This window comes from Rhodnius prolixus, unplaced genomic scaffold (assembly GCF_049639745.1).
Source record: "Rhodnius prolixus isolate KJV_2025 unplaced genomic scaffold, Rpr scaffold_1, whole genome shotgun sequence".
In the NCBI taxonomy this organism is placed as follows: Eukaryota; Metazoa; Arthropoda; class Insecta; order Hemiptera; family Reduviidae; genus Rhodnius; species Rhodnius prolixus.
This window is the reverse complement of record NW_027411581.1, coordinates 13022710-13042979: the sequence shown is the minus strand read 5'-3', so window position 1 is coordinate 13042979 and position 20270 is coordinate 13022710. Positions and strand designations below refer to the sequence as shown.

General features: G+C 32.6%; 3 protein-coding genes across 3 annotated transcripts; all 3 read left to right on the top strand.

The window, feature by feature from the left end:
• The first annotated feature begins 50 nt into the window (after positions 1 to 50).
• Positions 51 to 3432, top strand: LOC141454724 (ionotropic receptor 75a-like). Its single transcript, XM_074129290.1, has 7 exons — positions 51 to 204; positions 766 to 936; positions 1014 to 1225; positions 1300 to 1508; positions 1714 to 1893; positions 1976 to 2070; positions 2980 to 3432. The coding sequence occupies exons 1-7, from the start codon at positions 71 to 73 to the stop codon at positions 3224 to 3226; spliced, it is 1248 nt and encodes a 415-aa protein (XP_073985391.1). The 5' UTR covers positions 51 to 70; the 3' UTR covers positions 3227 to 3432.
• A 1091-nt stretch (positions 3433 to 4523) lies between these two features.
• Positions 4524 to 11789, top strand: LOC141454709 (ionotropic receptor 75a-like). Its single transcript, XM_074129236.1, has 10 exons — positions 4524 to 5291; positions 5805 to 5974; positions 6127 to 6417; positions 6495 to 6628; positions 6703 to 6873; positions 7240 to 7451; positions 7541 to 7749; positions 8985 to 9167; positions 10836 to 10930; positions 11254 to 11789. The coding sequence occupies exons 1-10, from the start codon at positions 5141 to 5143 to the stop codon at positions 11513 to 11515; spliced, it is 1878 nt and encodes a 625-aa protein (XP_073985337.1). The 5' UTR covers positions 4524 to 5140; the 3' UTR covers positions 11516 to 11789.
• A 1938-nt stretch (positions 11790 to 13727) lies between these two features.
• On the top strand, positions 13728 to 20186 carry LOC141454710 (ionotropic receptor 75a-like). The gene is made up of 10 exons (XM_074129252.1): positions 13728 to 14123; positions 15273 to 15442; positions 16034 to 16321; positions 16400 to 16533; positions 16625 to 16795; positions 17002 to 17213; positions 18428 to 18636; positions 18735 to 18914; positions 19253 to 19347; positions 19418 to 20186. The coding sequence occupies exons 1-10, from the start codon at positions 13976 to 13978 to the stop codon at positions 19674 to 19676; spliced, it is 1866 nt and encodes a 621-aa protein (XP_073985353.1). The 5' UTR covers positions 13728 to 13975; the 3' UTR covers positions 19677 to 20186.
• The last annotated feature ends 84 nt before the right edge of the window (positions 20187 to 20270 follow it).

The following is a 20270-nucleotide window of genomic DNA, read 5'->3' as shown; positions in this document are numbered from 1 at the left end:
CTTAGTATTTTCTTTAAAACATGTTGTCTTCAAGAAAGGTACAATCCCTTTTATTTTTAATATTTTATAGATGTCAGAAATAAAGTTCAATAAGAGTAATTTACTAGAGCCTTTATTGGACAAGTCTTACAAATACGGTATTGATGGGATCTGCAGATACGGTCTGGCTGTTTTCTTACATCTTTCCGACATGTGTAACTTCACGTAAGTAATAGTAAATAATTAACAGAATTTAGCTTGAAAAGGCATACGGAAATGTCGGTTTAAATCAGTTGTGCACACCTAGGACCGCTGGACATATGCGGTCAGTCAGTATGTTCTTGTGGCCCTACTTCATTTCTCTGGACCAATGTTGTCAAATATAAAAGAGTTAATTACATATTCCAAGTCTCTAAGATAATCCTAAGACTCCAAGATAAGATAATTCTAACACTCTAAGACTAAGGTTACTCCCTTTGATCTCTAACTACTTAAGATGAGGGAAGATCAGGTTCATTGTTATTAGGATGTATATGATCCATATATACCTCTACAACTAATTGTTAATACAATTATACTTAGTAAACCAGCTTTCATTACAATACAATCGGCCATATTAGTGATGATAAACCATTACCTGGAAATACTACTTTCCTGCTTCCAAAGAAATCCTAAAACGTTCATTTGCAATATTTTTTCCAGGAATATTCAAATTTAACCACTGCTTTCTGCATTTGTGTTCAAGTAATGCTGAATACCCTACATAATAATACTTTCTTATCCTAGATATTCATTCACCTTAAATAATAAGTGGGGAGTACAACTAAACAATGGAACCTGGAATGGCATGATAGGACAGTTACAACTAAGGCAGACAGAAGTGGGTTTAGCCCCTTATAAGTATGATGTTCAAGCAACTAAAGCAATTGATTATGTCACTACTATAAATACATTCAGGCAAGTTGATTCTTTAATATTGAGTGCATTAATAGTTATTATTATTTTCAAGTATTATTACTGTAATTGTCCGACAGGTCATGCTTCACATTTCTACAGACTAAAATGTTTGGCACGAACAAAGCTTTAATTCGACCATTAGATTATTCAGTCTGGGCTTGCCTACTTATTATAACCATTGCAGCAGTTCTCATGTTCAGATTAGTTGCAAGTTATGAAGGAGATACTATGTACAACGACAATCTCGGCGGAAGTGTGCTGATAGTTATAGCTGCATTCACTCAGCAAGGTTCATGATTTACTAATAATATTGTTATACAATGAAGTAAGCATATGATAAACTAATTGTATGCTTATTTACAGGCTTACCAGATAGTGACGAAAAAGCCTCCACCAGACTGATTTATCTCAGCTTATTGATCATCTCATTCTTTACAGTTACATATTACAATACGGCAATACTAAATGGACTATTGTTAAAGGCGCCTAATGCCATTCACAATATTGAACAGCTTTTAGAAAGCGAGCTAGAGATGGGATTGTTGGACAGACCTCTACTGCGAGAGGCGCTAGTCAGTTTATTTTCCGTTATATTGTATTGTGATGTACCTGTATTAAGGATGGGGGGTAATTATAAGTGTTCTTTCAATATGTATAAAAATTAGTACTAATTCATACTAATTAAGTTGCACTATGAAATATATGTTTAAGCATAATTGATTTTTCTTGAAAGATTTCTTGATGCAAATCATACATAAGGCCTTTTGATGATTGTAGAGAAAAAATAATACAATAACAAAGGAAGTGCGTAAGAAATTGATGCTCGGAGAGCCTTCTGAACATGTCTACTCTTCCATCGTGGAGAGTGTGCACAGAATCAAGAACGGACAGTTTGCATTGTTCACTAAAGATGAAGAAGTGTACGCCGAGTTGCTGAACCAACTGAGCGATGCAGAGGTGAATAATGAATACTAAATATTGTATTGTTCTCTTAAATAATAGACATTTTAGCACTGAATTATTTGAATTTATTTGCAAGGTGTGCACACTGTCGGAAGTGCAGGTATCAAATCCCTTCCATGTTGGTGCTCTAGCCGTGGACGACAGTCCCTATAAGGAGATTTTCAGTAGAAAGTAAGTCTGCTTATTAATTCGCTATTCACGAGTTTCCAAGCTGTAATTGATTGGTGTTTAGGGAGTCGCGTAGCAAACGTTGTTTTAAAGGAAGTAGAAGGCTATTGGTTTGAGTGAATGTGATATGACATGACGATGGGATTGGAATTGGCTACTAAGAATTGTAGCTATTAATGGAAATTAAGAATGATAGAATGGATTGGCTTGGCAACAAATTGAAATTTCTTTGGAGAGTAATTTAAGATAGCAAAGAGGTTGACAATACGACGAAATACTTCAAAAAGGAAGGATTGGATTCGTCCTAATTTTAAAAAATGTGTTTCATATCTCCAAATGGAAATGATTTAATTACAATGTTATAAAGAACTAAAACACATTTTTTAAAACATCAAAATCAAACGTGTGCACATTTGGATCAACCTGCGAATAGGTTTTCCGAAAATGAAATTCCCCAAAAATAAAGTTACAATGTTAAATTTTGAAAATATGTACAACTATAGTACTCATTTTACCTGTACAATTGTGCAAAATTGCAGTTTTCTATCTCAATTTTTGAAGGAGATATAAAGTGATAAAGTTTGGGAGTTTTACATTTCCTTCATGTTTCGAATTGCTGTATCCTATTAGTGTAATGTCTGCGAAAATATGTACAATTATTTTACTCGTGGGGTAACAGGCCTGCTTGAATTGAACCAGTTTAGAAACTAGAAAGATACCTAATGAGAAAATAACACATACTGCATCCACTTCCTGCGCCCTCATTAAGCTGAAAAGTGAGATTTCAGTTTTACCGTCAAATCTAGATTTCTTGAACTAATTTTCGGATCCCTACCAGAACCAAAACACCGGTAGCGACGACAGTACTAAAACGAAATATAAAGTTAAAGCTTTCTGCAATTCAAATTTCAGATTCACGCTGATGAAGGAGCGAGGAGTGCTGGATCGCCAACAGCAGTATTGGCGAGAACAAAAGCCAGAATGCCATTGGCGTCAGGATCCGCTGATAGTCAGCACAGGTCCACTAGCATTGGCGTTTTTAATTCTGATTGTCGGTATGGCAGCGACACCCTTCGTCCTGATGTTGGAGATGAGCATTCACAAGATCAACCGCATCAAATCTATTGCTCCTGTGAAACCTTTTGGAAAGACAGATTAATCAACAACTTCACTAAATTTGTAGAATAACAATTATTAGAATAAACTTATCAAGTATTTTTAATTGTATACATATGTATCACCTTAATTAAATAATATATTTATTTTGTCATCATTAATCTAAATTTCAAATTTTATGAGTTTTTATTTTATGAGAATTTTATAAGTCATAAAAACGCCAAAATAAAACATTGTAATGAGCATCAATTTGTGCGTGGGTACCTAATTAATAAACCTCCCCTTTCACTTGACATGATATCCATTGATATCATGAAACTTATTAAGAATGATCTGAATGATGAAAAAGTGCACATTTCCACCATTTAAATTATTGCACTAACCGCAAAGATGTGGGTAGCAATGATCAATAAATGCATTGGCAAGGCAAAAGTGAAGTTTTTCAAGAAGTTTGTATTGAAGCAGATACCTTAAACTCTTTAAATGCAATCTGTTGAGATGTCTTGTTGGGCTTCAGAGATAGCAAAGTGTATGAGAAAAGTAAACAAATATTCACAATTAAATGTTAAATTTCAAGAGCAGCGATAGCATGGTGTACATGCTTGCTAAGCCCACAGACCTGAGATTGAAACATTGCAAGGTTCACAATTAGAATATTTCTGGTGAAAAAAAAACAAAATTGAAGGAATCTGCACGATTACATGACTTCTATTAGAAAAGTAAGAGAAAGTAACAATGATTTCACTTTTTGGATGGAAAAATGCCCTTAATTTTTATTTTTTAAGTGTAAGTCACAACAAAGGAAAAGAAAGAAATTGAAACATATTCACAATTATAATATCCATCAGTATCCTCAGCAAAATTTGTTTTTAGCGTTACATCCTTCCCAGAACACATAAATAATTATTTGTCTCAGACCACAGCAGTCGATGAGCCAAAAAACAAAACAAAAAATAAATAACCTGTGTATCTAGCTAATTTGCTATTCTTGCTAGTTCATTTTTCCGGTTATACAGCAGAAAATCCTAGTTCTGCAGGGATTAATGACAAGTGACGGTAAAGGACATCCTCACACAATATCCAATTTGTGAAAGTTCCTAATCTTTTCTTCTGTCATACATTTAAATTCACTGAGATTTGCCGTAGAACCATTCAGAGCCACTTTCTGTGTACAAATACTGACCTGACACCGTCTTCAATTTCAAAATTTAGAGACAATGAATAAAATAAAATTTACAAAAATTATTTTCCCTGGTGTAAATAATAACCGCAACAATAAGTTAGGTTCGTTTTAGTAATGCATTTTATTTTATTTCATAATAATGCATTTTTTTAGGGAGGGGATTAGCTATGAGGTTAGCATACTGGACTCCCACGCGGAGGTCCCGGGTTCGAATCCAGCTGCTGACCCTTAGATTTTTTCTTCCTAGGAGCTTCTTACAGCTCACTGTCCGGTGATGGACAGTGTTGTTTGTAACGAGAGAACACTGCCCGGAGGCCGGCAGTGCACTGAAAAAAGCTCCGGGCGCCAATAACCTTAGATGTTGACGCGCCTTAAATCACAAAAAAAAAACAAAAAAAACAAAAAAAAAAAATGCATTTAAGTAGAAGTAATTAGTAATGTAGACTTTGAAAAATGAAAAAATCATAATTCTTTCAACTTGAATATTAAATATCTTGGGGGAATGTATCAGTACATAAATATGAACTGGCTTTGATGTAACAGCTGTTTTCATAAAGCTTCATCATTTATTCGGTCTTCCTTTCTACTTCTTTTTGTTTATTCTTGTAGTTCTTTTGATCATCCAAATTTAATTAGCATTTATAATTTAATGTACACGCAAACAGTAAACATTTCAATTCCATTATAAAAATTCTTCTATATTTTCAAGTTTTTTTTCTTAAGTAGCCAACAGTAACTTCTTAAATTAAAACTAGTACAGCATTTCGCTTAGTTATGAAGGTTAAAGATTTTCTTTTTGCCATAATTAGCGTTGTTTACTGGCTGGATTCATTTGGGATTGGCCTGCCATCAAGTATATCGCATATCATCAGCAAACATTTTTTAGAAATTCAAGGTTTCCAGCTGTACGTTTGCGACAAGAGAGGTAAAGATAATGCGGATGTCAACATTTACACTAATTCCTAACAATTTGGGTGTAGTTCCTCTTCATCCAGAGAAAGAAGTAGTCAGGCTATTTCTTGAGGATCATCAACGTTGAAACTGACCCAAGGATCTCTCTACCTTGATCACGAAGGTATCATTACTCACTATGCAGGAAGTGATGCAAACCTCCATCCCTGCTTTGGTTTGTGAATGAGTGCCTAGCCAGCCAAGATTAATCACGTTTATTTGAAAACGGATACCCACCTGTTAGGATTGCTTGTCTCATTAACCTACAACAATTTTTATAAAATATAGTCCAGATTTCAGAACCTTTAAGAAATATCTGCATTAGATTTTGGATTAAGTCAAGTGGAACCGATAATAAACCTTATATTCTGTACTGTAAAGAAGTTTAGATTGCAAATTGTTAATCAACTAAGTACAAAAATAATATATTTCAAAAATGTATGTAAGTCTGGCAAGCCATTAATTGTTGGGTTTTGAATTGTTGCAGATGCTATAAAAATAATGAAAGCATTTTACAATGAACCAAGGCTTTTGTCTTCAAAGTTGTTAACTACAGCAAACTCTACAAGAGATACTCCGCTACATTTTATACAACCATCTGTACTTGGGATTTTTGTAGATTTGAGTTGTGAAAAAGGAATACGTTTCTTAAATGAGGTATACACATTTTCTTTCTCCTTGAATATTGTACTTATCTCTCTAGTTAAGTAATTATTAATTTTTGCACAAGAATACTCTGAATACATTTACTTCAAAAATAGTGAAGATAACTTTCCGTTCTATACAGTAGTAAAATTATATATTTTTAGAGTTCTACAAAGTTCAACGCTTCATACAATTGGTTATTTTGGACCACAAATTACAATTATTTACTGACTCTTCTGCGTCCGACCAGGGTGCGGACAGACAGTAATGTAACCATAGCATTGTCGGGTGCCGGCGACACAATCAGAATGCTAGATTTGTTTAGGATGCACATATCGCTGCCATTCACCGTCACGGAAGTTGAACTATGGTACAGCAACGGAACATACATTCATCTGAAGGACCCTCCAGAAAGGAAGAATTTCCAACGAGCAGTGATTCCAGCTACTTTGCTTGTAAGCTACCATACCAAGAACTAGAAGTTCATGAATTTATTTAGCGAATAAAATATATTGTTTTCCATCTCTTTTAGCTAACTTCCATGGACTACGATTTGAATAACTCCATCGATCCTTTACTCGATCAAGCTTACATGACTGGAATAGATGGTGCACAGAGATTTGGATTGTCAACATTTTTAACTATTGCAGACATCTTTAACATTACGTCAGTCAATAAATTTAAATGAATGGTATATTTATCTGTAACAAAAAATTAAATCAATTAGGATACTATTGTAGTTACAGCTACACTTTGGCGAAATCATGGGGATATCCAAAGAAGGATGGTTCCTGGGACGGAATGATGAAACATTTTCAAAGCGGAATATCGGAAGTTGGCTTTGGTCCAGCCCAACTTAGCTTTGGAAGAGAACCTTTAATTGACTTTCTAATGTCTCTCTATTTGTTCAAGTAAGTCTTCTTTTCATTGAATATTTAATATTGTTAACCAACGAGTGTACAGCGAGACGAAAATATGAATGAAATCAAAATCACTATCCCTAACTGATTAATCACATTTCATGAAAGAAAGTCCCAAACCGATCTGGGATTCAATAAAAAGGCGAAAATTTCAGAAGACTTTTTTTTAGGTATGATACTTCAATATTAGGTAATTATTGTGGGCTCAACAGTGATGTTATTAAATGTTTGGAAATTACAATATTTAGTAAAGCTTAATTAGTTCAGAATAACATTTGAAACTACTATAATGTCTGACTTAGTTTATTTATTCATTATGTTTGAATTATAATTTAAATTAGTTTCAAAATTACATAGGTGCACCTTTACATTTAAACAGCCTAAATTATTTGGTACATCCAAGGCGTTAATAATACCGATAAACTATAAGACGTGGATTTGCATTTTTATTGTTGTAATTCTCGGAGCAATTATACTGCGGGCAATGACTGTCCACGATAAATCAGAATATTCTAATGATAACTGGAGTGGCAGTACTTTCTTAGTCTTAGCTGCACTTTCTCAGCAAGGTAAACTACTAAAAATTAGATAAGAATGTAGTTTATGTTTTTTTTTCTAGTTTTATAAAAGTTCCAACTTAAATCTCTTTTCCTTTCAGGCATGCCAGACAATCCAGATAAAAATCCTACTAGATTATTTTATTTCTTTTTCTTGTTTTTCACATATTTCATTTTTCTCTACTACGGCATTTCAATATTAAATGGACTTCTTTTACCAGCGCCGAATGCAATTCAGAATATGGACCAATTACTTGAAAGTGATATAAGAATTGGTATTCAAGATTTGCCTTACTTCCATTATGAATTGGTTAGCTGAAGTTGTTTATCGTTTTGTCTATGAAACTTATCGTTTAATTAATTTATTTTTAGATTACAAAAGGTAATAACCAAACCCTTGGTTATTTTTGTTGTTGTGTTAATTACTTCTTCTTTTCCTTCCTTAATTACTCCAATAAACACTCCTTTACTTTCAACAAATTTATTTTCTTTGCGGGAATCGGGTGGGAATTTCCCTATTGTTTTTACTTTTTATCTTTTTTTTTTTAATATTATTTTTAAAGTGGAAAATGATGCTTACTTGTGTTTATTGCAGCGACAATTATTGGACAGTGTGTAATGGGTAAAATGCATGGATGAGATGGTTTTGCCTCAAATTTATTTGCTGATCTTCCAGCAGGTGAACTGAAATGTACTTCTGACAAAGTTGGTTATAATTCTTCAGTCAGTAGTTTGATTTGGGATATAAGAATTATGATCCATAAAAAGGTTATTATTAGAGATGAGAGAACTGGAAGAGCAAAAGTAATACTCATTTTCTTCCTGTTTTCTCAAAAAATTATTCGCTTCAATTTGAGAGTTTCATTGAAGAAGAAGAAGAGATGGGTCAAAGGAAGAAAAATCTTTTCATTAAAGTGGAGTGAGGAACGAAAATTATCTCTAAATCAATGCGTTGAATACCCATGAAGGGTGCACAAGCAGTTTGTCACATTGAAGTCTAAATTTGACCGTTAATGAACATTAGGCAACGCTGTAAGAGGTCCAAGGACAGCTATAAATATGAACCTACCGAAATCTTACCAATATGCACGGAGATAAGCTGGGAGAAAATGGTTTGGTACAAAGAAATTTGAAGGAACTGGTACGAGCTCTCTTGAGACTTGCCAGCATTCTGCTGTTCTCATTCAGCAATGAAAAGCTGAACAGCAAAACTTGAATTGATCTAATTACATCAATGGAGAAGTATTTTTTTCTCAGATAACTGTGTCTTCTGAAACGATTCGTATTTGTGGAAGAGTTTAGAGGAGCCTGGAGCAAGAGATTCGCCTTCGCCCTTGTTCGTTTTATCATAGTCTGTTTCCAAGATGATTCCCTAATAGGTATAACTTAATTGTGCAGGGACTTCTATAATTAATCATTATTTCTAATTTTGTTTTCTAAAAAAGAGTATAAAATTCAATAACATAATTGTTACACATATTTAAAAAATGTATTAAAAACTGAGTTATCCATTAGTATCTAAATACCATTTTTTATTGTTCAAAGGAAAATTGGAATGATAGTTGGACAACTGGAGTGAATAAGAAGCTGCAAGCTCTCAAGCCTCCACATAAAAAGTATTATGGCACAGTGGAGGGATTACAAGAAATTAAAAAAGGACACTTTGCGCTGTACAATTTTGTTGGGCAATTTTATGATAGCGTACCTGAAGTGTTGACTAACGCAGAAGTAAGAAACTTCAGCATATAATAGTGTATTTGAAACGAAAACCAATAGCATTGCCTTTTTTAATCTATATATCAATTTAAAAGTGCTTTTATGAGATTAAATCACACATTAGTTTCTGCACATGAATCTTATTTTGATATTTACTATTTTTTTATCAGATTCAATTTTTTCTTCTCTTAAGAAGCCTAGCTCATATCTTCATTCACATTACTTCTTCTCCTCCGCTTCTTTCGGTAATGGCAATTCAGATGGCAAACAGGGAATATTGTCAGCTCAAATTACCAACAAAGGAAATTAATTGTTTGGCCAAATACCCTAGCAGTAGAGTTAATTCTAAAATTCCTATAGGGAGATGCGTAAACACTGCAAGTGTACCGAAGGTATCAGTTTTGTTCTCCTATTTCTATTAGGGTCTCGATTGGGCAATCTTTGCTATACGGGTATCATGAAGCATTCTATCGACTAATCATTTATGTTTAATTCTATGTTTTCCCCTTTTTTTTTTTCCGTTGCACATGAGGTATCTGATCAACATCACAATGCAACTAGGCTCAAGATATTTATTTACGAATCACGTTCCTGGCATTTATATAAGGACTCAACACATGCAAATGTAGTGACAAAAAGTGCTGTTTGTACCTGTAAAATTAAATATAAAATTAACAAGTAGAAAATTAACATTATGCTGTTCTCAGTAAAAAAAAAAAAAGAAATTAGAAATATGAAGTTTAAATTTAATGAAATCACCTCAGATGTTATTCAATTTTGATAATAATGAGGTGATAAATAACTGACTATTTAATAAATATATTTCAAATAAAATAAATAAATATATATACAACAAAGAATGTTCTTAAATCAAAATGAAAATAACCAAATAATTAAAGAATCCTTTGAAATATAAACCCATCAACATTAATTTGAGCAGGCACAATCTAAAGAGATAATTATTACGAAGAGATATGTATAAACATGTTTATCCGTGTACATTTTGCATATAACGAACTGGTTTCGATATTTATTAGTAGGGAAGGTAAGGTAAGTGCTGTACCGCACTGTACTTAACAAGCTGGTGTCAACAGAGAGGGTTTCCCTATTTCTATACTACGTATATTCTGAAAGATTTGTCGCTACTCACTCTCAGTTGACTGAACATTCTGATCTTATCTACCACTCGTGTGTACTTTATGTAGTTTCTCACGTATCCAACCCATTTCTAGATCAGTAATGTGGCTAGAGATAATTCGCTACTCTTTGTAGAACATGGTTACATCATTTTAATGGTAATTTAGGTGCTTACAGTTTAAAATATTCCGTAAGCAATGTCTCCTTTTACCCAATTACGTTTAACCAAAAAGATAGCTGAATCAGTTTTACGGTATTTTATTGACTGCATTTGTACTAAGTTCTTTCAGTCTAGTAGATTTCTAGTTTGTACCATAGTGATGATTCTTATCTAGTCATGCTGCAGACTTTTCTAATATCGTCCACTTTCTATTCCTGCTATGCAATCAAATGTATTTTTTGACGTCCAAAAGAACTGCTAAGCCGGAAAGATGATTAGCCTCACGTTAGACCCTCCTTTGATCTAACGAGTATTGAACAAGGATCAGAATATTTATAAAGATTGTTTTTGATTTCTATGTCTTTTTTTTTTTTTTTTTTTAGATTGCATCTTTGACTGAAATTGAAAAGTTTCGACCGCGCAAAAATGGTGCATTAGTTGTAGAGAACAGTCCGTATAAAGAGATTTTTAAAAGAAAGTAAGTATTCGGATTTTGCCACTGTTAGTACTTATTATTCAGATAATTTTGTAATCTATAAAATTTGATGTAATACAAACCGTGTTTTCCGTTTCGACAAGTACAAGCTTGCAAAACTACTCAAACTTCCTATAAATTTATCTTAAATGAAAAAAAGCTTTCTTTGTGAAAGCCTAGAGTGATTCTTTTACTGCAATTTTCATGGTTTTAAGTGGCAACTATAATCTAGGATTCCAATTTTTTAGAAACCTGATATATCAGATATCTCCTAAAAGTCAAAATTGCCTATACAACACAGTTTAATAATTAATTAATGTTTACAGATTGTTCTTCATGAGGGAAGTTGGCATAATTGATCGGGAACGAATATACTGGATGCCTCGCAAGCCTTATGCAAGCTGGGAGTTGGATGCTTTGTCAGTTGGGATGAAACCATTGAGCATTGCTTTTATAATCATAATACTAGGAGCTTTCATAGCCATAATTTTTTGTATGACAGAAGTTTTGATCCGCGAACGACTTAAAAAGAGGAATAAAATGTTAAAGAGTAAAAAAATTGCTTTTACTAGAAAGTTTAGAAATTGACATTGAATGAAATAACAGATAACTCAATAACTTACCAATCATAAAGAGCTACTGTTACCATTTACTTCATAGTTTCGTTATGAATGAATTCACTGTTACATTGTAACTATTTAAATAATTTTTATTCTGTATTTACATTTGTGTTATTTTTTGTGTGATTATCGTTGCTTAAGGCTGACAATTATGGCATCACTTTTTAAACCATTTTTACATATATTTGCTGAATAAATTGCACTTTCAAAATAAAGTTATGTTTCTTAAAGTATACTGGACTTATTTAATGGTAAACTTCTGGGAAAATAGAATGAAAAGCAGAGCTAATGAGTAGGTGTGAGTTTTGAAGAGAACTAGAAGAAATCAAAGTAGAATTGCCAGTATAAATGGCGCCATCTGTATTGTAGAACTTACCTTTAAAATTTAAGTACTGTTCAGATGTACCAAGTTTAACTGGTCAATTGAAGAGATATGCTTCTACAATTAATTTGTTACAAAAATATCATAAAATCCATGGTCTGATTTTCAACGTTTTCGAGAAAGTAGTCATTTGAAAATACTTTTTAATGCTCCAATTTTGGTGAAAACGGATCGCATTTGTAAAGGTGGATATAAGTTTATTTTGTACAAACCTGATGATCCTCTGGGTTATTGATGGATACCCAATCACATGTTCAATTTAATATAAAGCATTTTATATTAAACTAAACAGACTCCGAGAACAACATTCTTGGAAATGATTCCGATTAGAACTTATTTTTGATATGACATCTCCCTTCATGTGAATGCATAAGTCACTCAATGAACGAGACGGCGTAAGAAATTCGTCTACGATGTGGTACTTAAAAACAACTGGTAACTGTGGGCAGACACCTTTGAGTAGATTTAAATTTAAATCCGTATTAGTATTCTAGCTTATAAAGAAAATTTGTTCATGTCCGGGAAACCTGTTGCTAATATTCTACAGAGAATGAGAATTAGATCGCATCAAGTCTGTTGGTCCGTTTTGAAATCGGCTGCCGAACAATAGCATACTCTACTATGCTTCTCGTACAGACAGAGTAAGCATATTCTGAGATCAGCAATATCCCGAATCTCTCACCCTAGGTCAGCGACTCCTTCTTCGATGTTTTAAATTCACTCTTTGATTATCCACAGTTTCTAACCATCTTCAATTGGAATTTCCACTATCAGGATGCCCTTCATATGCTTTATGCCTAGATCTTTCTTCTATCCTGAGGAGGAGTCCTAACGCAAACTTTCCAACTTTATTCTGATATCTAGATCGTCCCCTTTTTGTTGTTTCAACCTTGTACTTATTATTTCGAAAAGAGTCTCCTTCAAGTACAACGCCAAAGCTCTTTTTCTCCCAGTTGTTTAAGTCCGGGTTTAAAGCAGCCCACCTTTGCGGAGTTCATTCTGGTCAATTTATACTGGGTCTGAAAATCCTGATATCATTTCTCCTGCACCTTTCAAATTTATGACTGAGTCTGCAACCCACTAACCCATTCCGCAATACAGCAACTGATATTATAGCTACAGCCCCAGCGAAAGGAAACTCTGAGCATTTCCTGTAAAAATGTTACAAATAAAAGTATTAACTTACTGATAAATACCAAGTTTGCGAAATTTAAGAAAATCAATCATTTAAGTGAATTTAAAGAAATTCACTTAGTGAAAGAATGAAAAATTAATTTTGAAAAAACTCACTTTTTGATGTCACATTTTGAAAAAACTCACTTTTTGATGTCACATTTTGAAAAAACTCACTTTTTGATGTCACATTTTGAAAAAACTCACTTTTTGATGTCACATTTTGAAAAAACTCACTTTTTGATGTCACATTTTGAAAAAACTCAGTGTAAATTACTTACAATTCACATTTACATTATTTATATAAAAAAAAAAATCTACTTCAATTACCTCAAACAGTTAGACATGAATGATTGAAATATATATTAAATAAATTTTGCTTCAATGATTGACTAAAAATGTATCAATTGTATATGATTTTTATCACATAAATAAACTACATTTGCATTAGAATTTCTTCTAAATATTGGCACTGTAGGAGTAAAGTCAAATCAGTTTTGACATCTTAATCGATGAAAATAGTTAAATCTATGTCACATGGATAGAAATACAAAATAGCCATTTCTTCCTAATGTTCAGAAACCACATTAATATTGTAGTAAGCTAATGTTGGACAAGAGCGGGACTTGAATGGCAGGTGTCTATTAAGAGAGCAAGGATATGTGGACATTGAAATACCTGGAAATGAAAATTGTCCTTTCTGATAAGGTTGAACTAAAATAAAATCAAGGAAAAATAACTTGTCAATATAAATCATTCATGTATTACTATCTGACAGACTCAGATATCTGAGTTAAAACCTTTTCTTTAATAGAATTAAAATATCATTTATGTTTCTATTCTCAATTGGTTTAAGACTTAACTTCTCTTTAAATGTGGAAATTGGTATTTTTAACACTTCTGTTAAACCAGTTAATGCCCCTTGCAAAAAGTGAAAATATATTACCATCTATGGTAAAAATTATAAAAATGCATTTTAGAGAACGAGAAGGGACCAATCTATTTTTTTGCCAAAAAATAGGTAATGCTTATTTTTATGTCCGAATACTCAATTGGAACTTGCTGCACTGGCCAAATTGTTTTTTAAAAAAAAGAGTTAAGATGATTTTTATTAATTTTTTTATTTTTATTTGAAGTTTCTAATAAACATTATTTATTTGTGCATATGAAAAGAGAAAAAAACGTTTCGAAAAATTTATTTTTTAGATGCATGTTTCTAATTATGCAAAGATGGGTAAGGTCTTGCATTTATGTACAGATGTTAACTGCCAACTACGAAGTGTTTTCCTAATAAAAGTTCATGTGGTTGCGAGCATTTGCCTCCTGCAAGATGAATATACAACGATATATTGCTAGAAAGTTAATTGCAGTAAAGTCCACGTTTATTAAGAGCATCTAATCTACATTTTCATACGGGAAAATTGTTAAGAGATTTACTTATACGTAATTAATTCTATTAGTAACTATATCGAAACTAAAAATGCTTCTTACTAAAACAGATCAATATAGCAAAATATTAAAACCATGTACTCTCTGTTTCAGATTAAATTTGGATTGACTTAATATCTTAAAAGTTTAAAATAAGTCCCAACAGAGATTAGCATGATTGAAATTACTATCAAGCTCTTCTGCAACATACCCTGGTCTTTCGCCATTATATGTATACATTTTTCCGAAGTTCTTTTCTTTCTTAGGTCTATTTTTTAATCTGAAGAAAAACTAGGCAATATCTGGAAGGAGTCCATTATCTGAATACTAGTTTATTTATTTTAATCATAATTCACTATCCTTACCCTACATTTTCTTTTAGTAATTTAAATAAAATAGTATATTAAATTATGCTAAAGGTAATCAATACTAAAATCTCCAGAATTCAATTAGAAGAAGCATTAATTAATCACCCTATATTACCTTAAAGAAATGTTATATTTCTAAGATAGGTGCAATCCCACCTTGACTGAAAACATGTAAAAAATCATCCATCATGATCAAAAACTGTTATCGGATTAGTCTTCTGAAGAATTTGCTTCTGCCTATGAATCAGAAATTTTTGATTAAGGATATATTTTCAAATAGAATACCTTTTTTATAATTAAGAATTTGCAAAAATGATTCTAAAATTAATTTTTCAAAATTAAAAGAACTATAAAAGAAATTAATGCATTTCCAGATGCTTTGATGATGTTGAAAAATATTGTAAATGCCGCAAGAAGTTACAACGTCAATCATTTACGTAAAGATAACATGACTAAAAGACTTCAAATTACATTTATGACACCTCAAATAATGGGAATATTTCTTGATTTGACCTGCAGCGAAGGACAGTATTTCTTAAAAGAGGTATTCGTTCAAGCAATATTATAAGTTTTAGGCCTTAATGTATTTACAACTCTATTTTAGCTTCTTAAAAAAATAATTTTATATTGTCATCAATACTTCAACCAAGTATAAAACAATAAATTAAATAAATGTAGAGTGATACCTTTCATTGAAGTGAAGTAGTTTCAGCTTTGAAGCCTTAAGGATGTGGTTGATTTGAGCGGTAACATTTCGAAAATTGAATCTCTTTAATTTTAACCAAGAAATAAATAAATAACTCAAAATAAAAATTTCCATTGGCGTAATGATCAGCTTAGCGATCTATCGGATAACTGAAGTAATTAGAGAATCAGTTCTCTTTAAATGATGCGAATTCCTTTTACGGCTTAAAAGAAAGTGGCCTAGAGATCCTCTTCTCTACTGAAGAGAGTGACTAATAGTTCAGTGTTTTGGAGTGTTATATCTGGGTAACTTCTCCACTCGTATGTATCTGAGCTGTAGATGGCAGAAACTTGCTACGTTTAAAGAAAAATGGAATGCACAATTTAATTTTGAAATTTAGATTATTTCTTTTATTGTATTCTTTTTTAAAATTAAAAACTAAATTTTCAGAATTCTGATTTTTTTAACGCTTCATTTCGTTGGTTACTCTACACAATAAAGCCCGCAGAAACCGCAGAACTTCTTCAACCTACAAGGTTTATGACAGACAGTGATGTCACCCTAGCATCTCCAAATGGTTCTGACATCATTCTTCAAGATGTTTATCGTATGTTCAAAACATTACCGATTATATCTACAGATATTCAAAGATGGTCAGAAGAAGGAACGGTAACCCAGCTTGCCGACCCTCCACCAAGAGTGGATTTTCAGGGAGTTACACTCACAGCGAGTTTGTTGGTTAGTTCTTTCACAGATCTAGAATTTGATTAATTTTAAATAAATGTAAATTTAGAAAAAAATGTATTTTTTTTCCAGATGGTTGACACGGTAATAAATAAATCTGAAGAAATCCCTCTTTTATATGATCCATCTTATCTGACGACGGTTGATGCAAATCGTAGGTACGGCCTCACTCTCTTTACGCACATGGCGGAATATTACAACTATACGTAAGCGTTAAAATCTTCTATTCTACATTTAAATGTTGACAAGCGTAAATGTCTTTTAAGTATGTGCTTTTAAAACTTGTCCTCGCTGTAGGTACAGATTTATATTTTCCGATGTGTGGGGATATCCACTAAAAAACGGCTCTTGGTCTGGCATGGTAGGTCAGGTGAAAAGACACGAAGCTGATATGGGTTTAAGCGCTGCACACTTCAGTGTTGCCAGAACCAAAGTAATAGATTTTGTTGGCATCATAGATATTACGAGGTAACTAAACTTATTTGAATGAGTGCAAGCAGAAATTCTCTTTGTTTAATACAATCATTGAGTTTAACGTTTCCATATTTTTCACTTTTAGGTCTGATAAGGTTTTACATTTACCTTGCCAAGGTTTAGCCACCTTATTTCCTTCCTTGTCAATTAGAAGATTAAGATGTTAGCAGCACTGTTACTACAAGTATTCTCTGTTTCAGAGTGTGCTTCGCTTTTCTACAGCCCAAATTATTTGGCTCATATAAAGCTTTAATTCTGCCATTAGACGTGACAGTCTGGGCCTGTCTCCTAGTGACTGCAGTGGCCGGCGTTGTGGTATTTAGAATCGTTGCCAATTATGACGATACCTCTCAACAAAATGATTCCTGGAGCGGAAGTTTCCTCTTAGTGTTGGCCGCAATTTCGCAACAAGGTACTTTCAAAATCCAATTTACTTCACAAATGCCCTGTGAGAACAATGCTTTCTTACATGAGGCACCTATTTACTTTCGTTTCTGTACTGCTTATGGGATGTAGTGCATCTTGTCTAATTTTAAAATTCTTTTTAGAGATTTCCAGATCCTAAACACAAAAACGATGCATTCCCTTCTCTCTTGTGCACGCGTTTGTAAGGGTTATTCAGTCAAAAAGTTTTTTACTTAAAAATTCAGTATAATTTATTGAAGTATAAGGGGTTCGACAAGTAGGTTTTTTTTTTAGTTCAACAAATCGTTTAGGCCATCCCATATTTCAGGCTACTGATGCACATAGCCTTCTCAAAGTCCCCCATATTGTAGCTTTATAGTAAAAGAAAATCTAAGGGCAGTGAGCTGGAATCGATCCTGGGTCCTCCGCGAGTCCGGTATGCTGCCTCTGAATTCTACTATCGTTCACTATTTCATAATTAGTTTTGTTCCAAATAATAATTTTTTTAGTTATTTTCGGTTTGGCGAGCTGGACGCCTCCTATTTAGAGACCAAGCTCGTAATCACTATATCTAACTCGCCAATGATTTGGATTTATTGAGAATAAATTAATAAGAAAAGTAAAAATACGATTTACATTTTTTAGTTCTATTTTCAAATGTGACTTATAATCCAGTATGGCAGAACATCATCTTTGAAGTGCTTATAATAATAATAATAACAATAATAATGCTTTATTACAAAATAAAATAATAGTCACAGAAATCATGAATTTCCACACATTCTACGGCATGGTAAAATCGTCTTCCGGAGGTTGATAATGAGAGAGTGAAAAGAAATAAAAATACAAACAGAAAAGAAAGAAATCTATCTTACTAAATACATTTAAAAAATAGGGAAAGACATGATACAAACAAATGTAATATTTAGTGTGTATCATATGAAATTGTTCAATCAATAAATGTAAGTTCAATAACGTTTATTTTATCTTTTTTCATTATCAATTATTAACTTGTTTAGTGTAAATAAGTATTTTGATTCAAAAACTTAGTTATATTAATTTTAATTTATGTTCCTTACATCTTATCTAAGCACTAGCGATACCTGTTGGGAAATGCAATAACCCCTTAGTAAATTTGACTTTATTAGAAAACGTTCTTTATAATTTATGTATTTATGTTATAATTTATCACAAAAAATTGTAGCTGAAACGTTTGTCCAGGTATTCCAGACAGCACGGATAAACTACCGACAAGGATCATCTACCTCAGTTTGCTGGGAGTATCATTTTTGGCGGCTGTCTACTACAACACGGCAATTCTAAATGGACTTCTACTGCCAGCTCCCAACGCGATACAAAACATGGATCAGCTATTGGCCAGCGATATGAAAATTGCCACTTCTGATACGAAATATTTACTCTATGACATGGTAATTGAATTGGAAGTAAAATGTACTTTTACACTGTTTTAATCCAAATTTAGGCATTTACCCATAATTAAAAAATTTGTGTTTTTTTTTTATTCAAGACTCACAATGACACTTTAACAGTAAAATTGCGTAAGAAAATGGAGAAATCAAAGTTACCAAATGGGGGCATTTTAACAGTTAGTGGAGGAGTCGATTTGGTGAAAAAAGGTGGTCTGGCATTGTACATACTGACTAGGGAATCTTATCAAGAAATAAACTATAAGTTTACGGCTGCTGAAGTAAGCATTTTGGTATTAAGAAGAAACTGTGACAAAAAAATTGTTTTATATTCATTATAAAAAGTGAACTGTTCCTCTGTGGAAGGAAATAAATTAAGAACTTATTAGTTATCACTAGTTAAAAGTAACGTTATCAGGCAGGATTTAGTATAATGATCCAGTAGATGCAAAGAACCTTAAATATTGTTGGGCACCTTACCAAAATCTCAAATTCATTTAACTGGCCCTCCTTTAATTGGTTATAATTTTATCCAGTCAGACATTGTCATAATTTAAATTAATAACTAATTTACATAATTTACGAAATTTAAAAATATAAATTAAATGTTTTGTTATAGATATGTTCTTTGACTGAAATAGAGAAGTATCGCCCACTTCCAACTGGGGGAATCGTGCAGAATAACAGCCCTTTCAAGGAGATATTTAACAGGAAGTAAGGCAATTTAAAATAATCATTAATGATTACTTTTGCCATCAGTCTAAATTGTCTGCCCTTATTGTAGATTCACTTTAATGAGAGAGACCGGCATCATGAGCAGAGGTAAATTACTTTGGAATCCTCGTAAGCCGGAATGTGACTGGAAGCAAGATGCTCTTGTAATCGGTGCAGAACCATTGTCCATGGCATACGCTGTTTTATCATTAGGAACGATTGTAGCCATAGTGCTTGTCTTCATAGAAGTACATACATTTAGAAAACAAAAGAAATTATTGCGAAGAAATCATTCTTCAAAGTTTTTTATGCATCGGCAACCTCATTAAACTCAGTGTTACAGTTTTAAATGTATCCCATATTTTCTTTTCTCATGAGTCTATGTTTAATTTTTATTGGTGCAACTGCTTTCACCTTATGTACCTAATTTTAGATCACAAAGTTTAACTGTATGTCATACAGAAAGGCTGTAAGAGGCCATTTAATCAATCAATCAATTTGTAAGAGGACATTGTAAACTAAATTGTTTTCTTAAAAATAATGAATAATTGAGATATGTTTAAACAATTTACAGAACAGACATTAGTGTAGTACTTGTGGCAGCCTTATGCAACGTACCAAGGTATCAAGGACCACGTTTTTAACAACATAGCTTACCTTCACAAATCTAGAAAGGAACAAGAACATGGTTTTTTTCTGGGATGAACACTGTCCAGAATTATCGCTTGCCCACCTCAAATAGAACTAATGAAAGCATGCTTGTTGTGAAAAGGCTGCAGAATATGCTTTATAATGAAATTAAAGAAAATAAATACTGAAAAATTATAGATCCTTGTGGTCCACAGAGAGAGTCATTTAAAGAGTCCTATAATCTTGTTAGAAAAGTATATTCAGTATATAAAAGTTGTAAGTACATTCAGCAA

What these genes read in the sequence shown, in the direction of transcription:
- LOC141454724 (XM_074129290.1), top strand. Translation starts at nt 71, where the DNA reads ATGTCAGAAATAAAGTTCAATAAGAGTAATTTACTAGAGCCTTTATTG. An exon ending in AGCTGCATTCACTCAGCAAG is followed by an intron (nt 1,226 to 1,299) that starts GTTCATGATTTA and finishes GCTTATTTACAG; the next exon opens with GCTTACCAGATAGTGACGAA. An exon ending in AAGGAGATTTTCAGTAGAAA is followed by an intron (nt 2,071 to 2,979) that starts GTAAGTCTGCTT and finishes TTCAAATTTCAG; the next exon opens with ATTCACGCTGATGAAGGAGC.
- LOC141454709 (XM_074129236.1), top strand. Translation starts at nt 5,141, where the DNA reads ATGAAGGTTAAAGATTTTCTTTTTGCCATAATTAGCGTTGTTTACTGG. An exon ending in CTTACTTCCATTATGAATTG is followed by an intron (nt 7,750 to 8,984) that starts GTTAGCTGAAGT and finishes TATTGTTCAAAG; the next exon opens with GAAAATTGGAATGATAGTTG. An exon ending in AAGTGTTGACTAACGCAGAA is followed by an intron (nt 9,168 to 10,835) that starts GTAAGAAACTTC and finishes TTTTTTTTTTAG; the next exon opens with ATTGCATCTTTGACTGAAAT.
- LOC141454710 (XM_074129252.1), top strand. Translation starts at nt 13,976, where the DNA reads ATGTGGAAATTGGTATTTTTAACACTTCTGTTAAACCAGTTAATGCCC. An exon ending in CACTCACAGCGAGTTTGTTG is followed by an intron (nt 16,322 to 16,399) that starts GTTAGTTCTTTC and finishes TTTTTTTTCCAG; the next exon opens with ATGGTTGACACGGTAATAAA. An exon ending in AATATTTACTCTATGACATG is followed by an intron (nt 18,637 to 18,734) that starts GTAATTGAATTG and finishes TTTTTATTCAAG; the next exon opens with ACTCACAATGACACTTTAAC.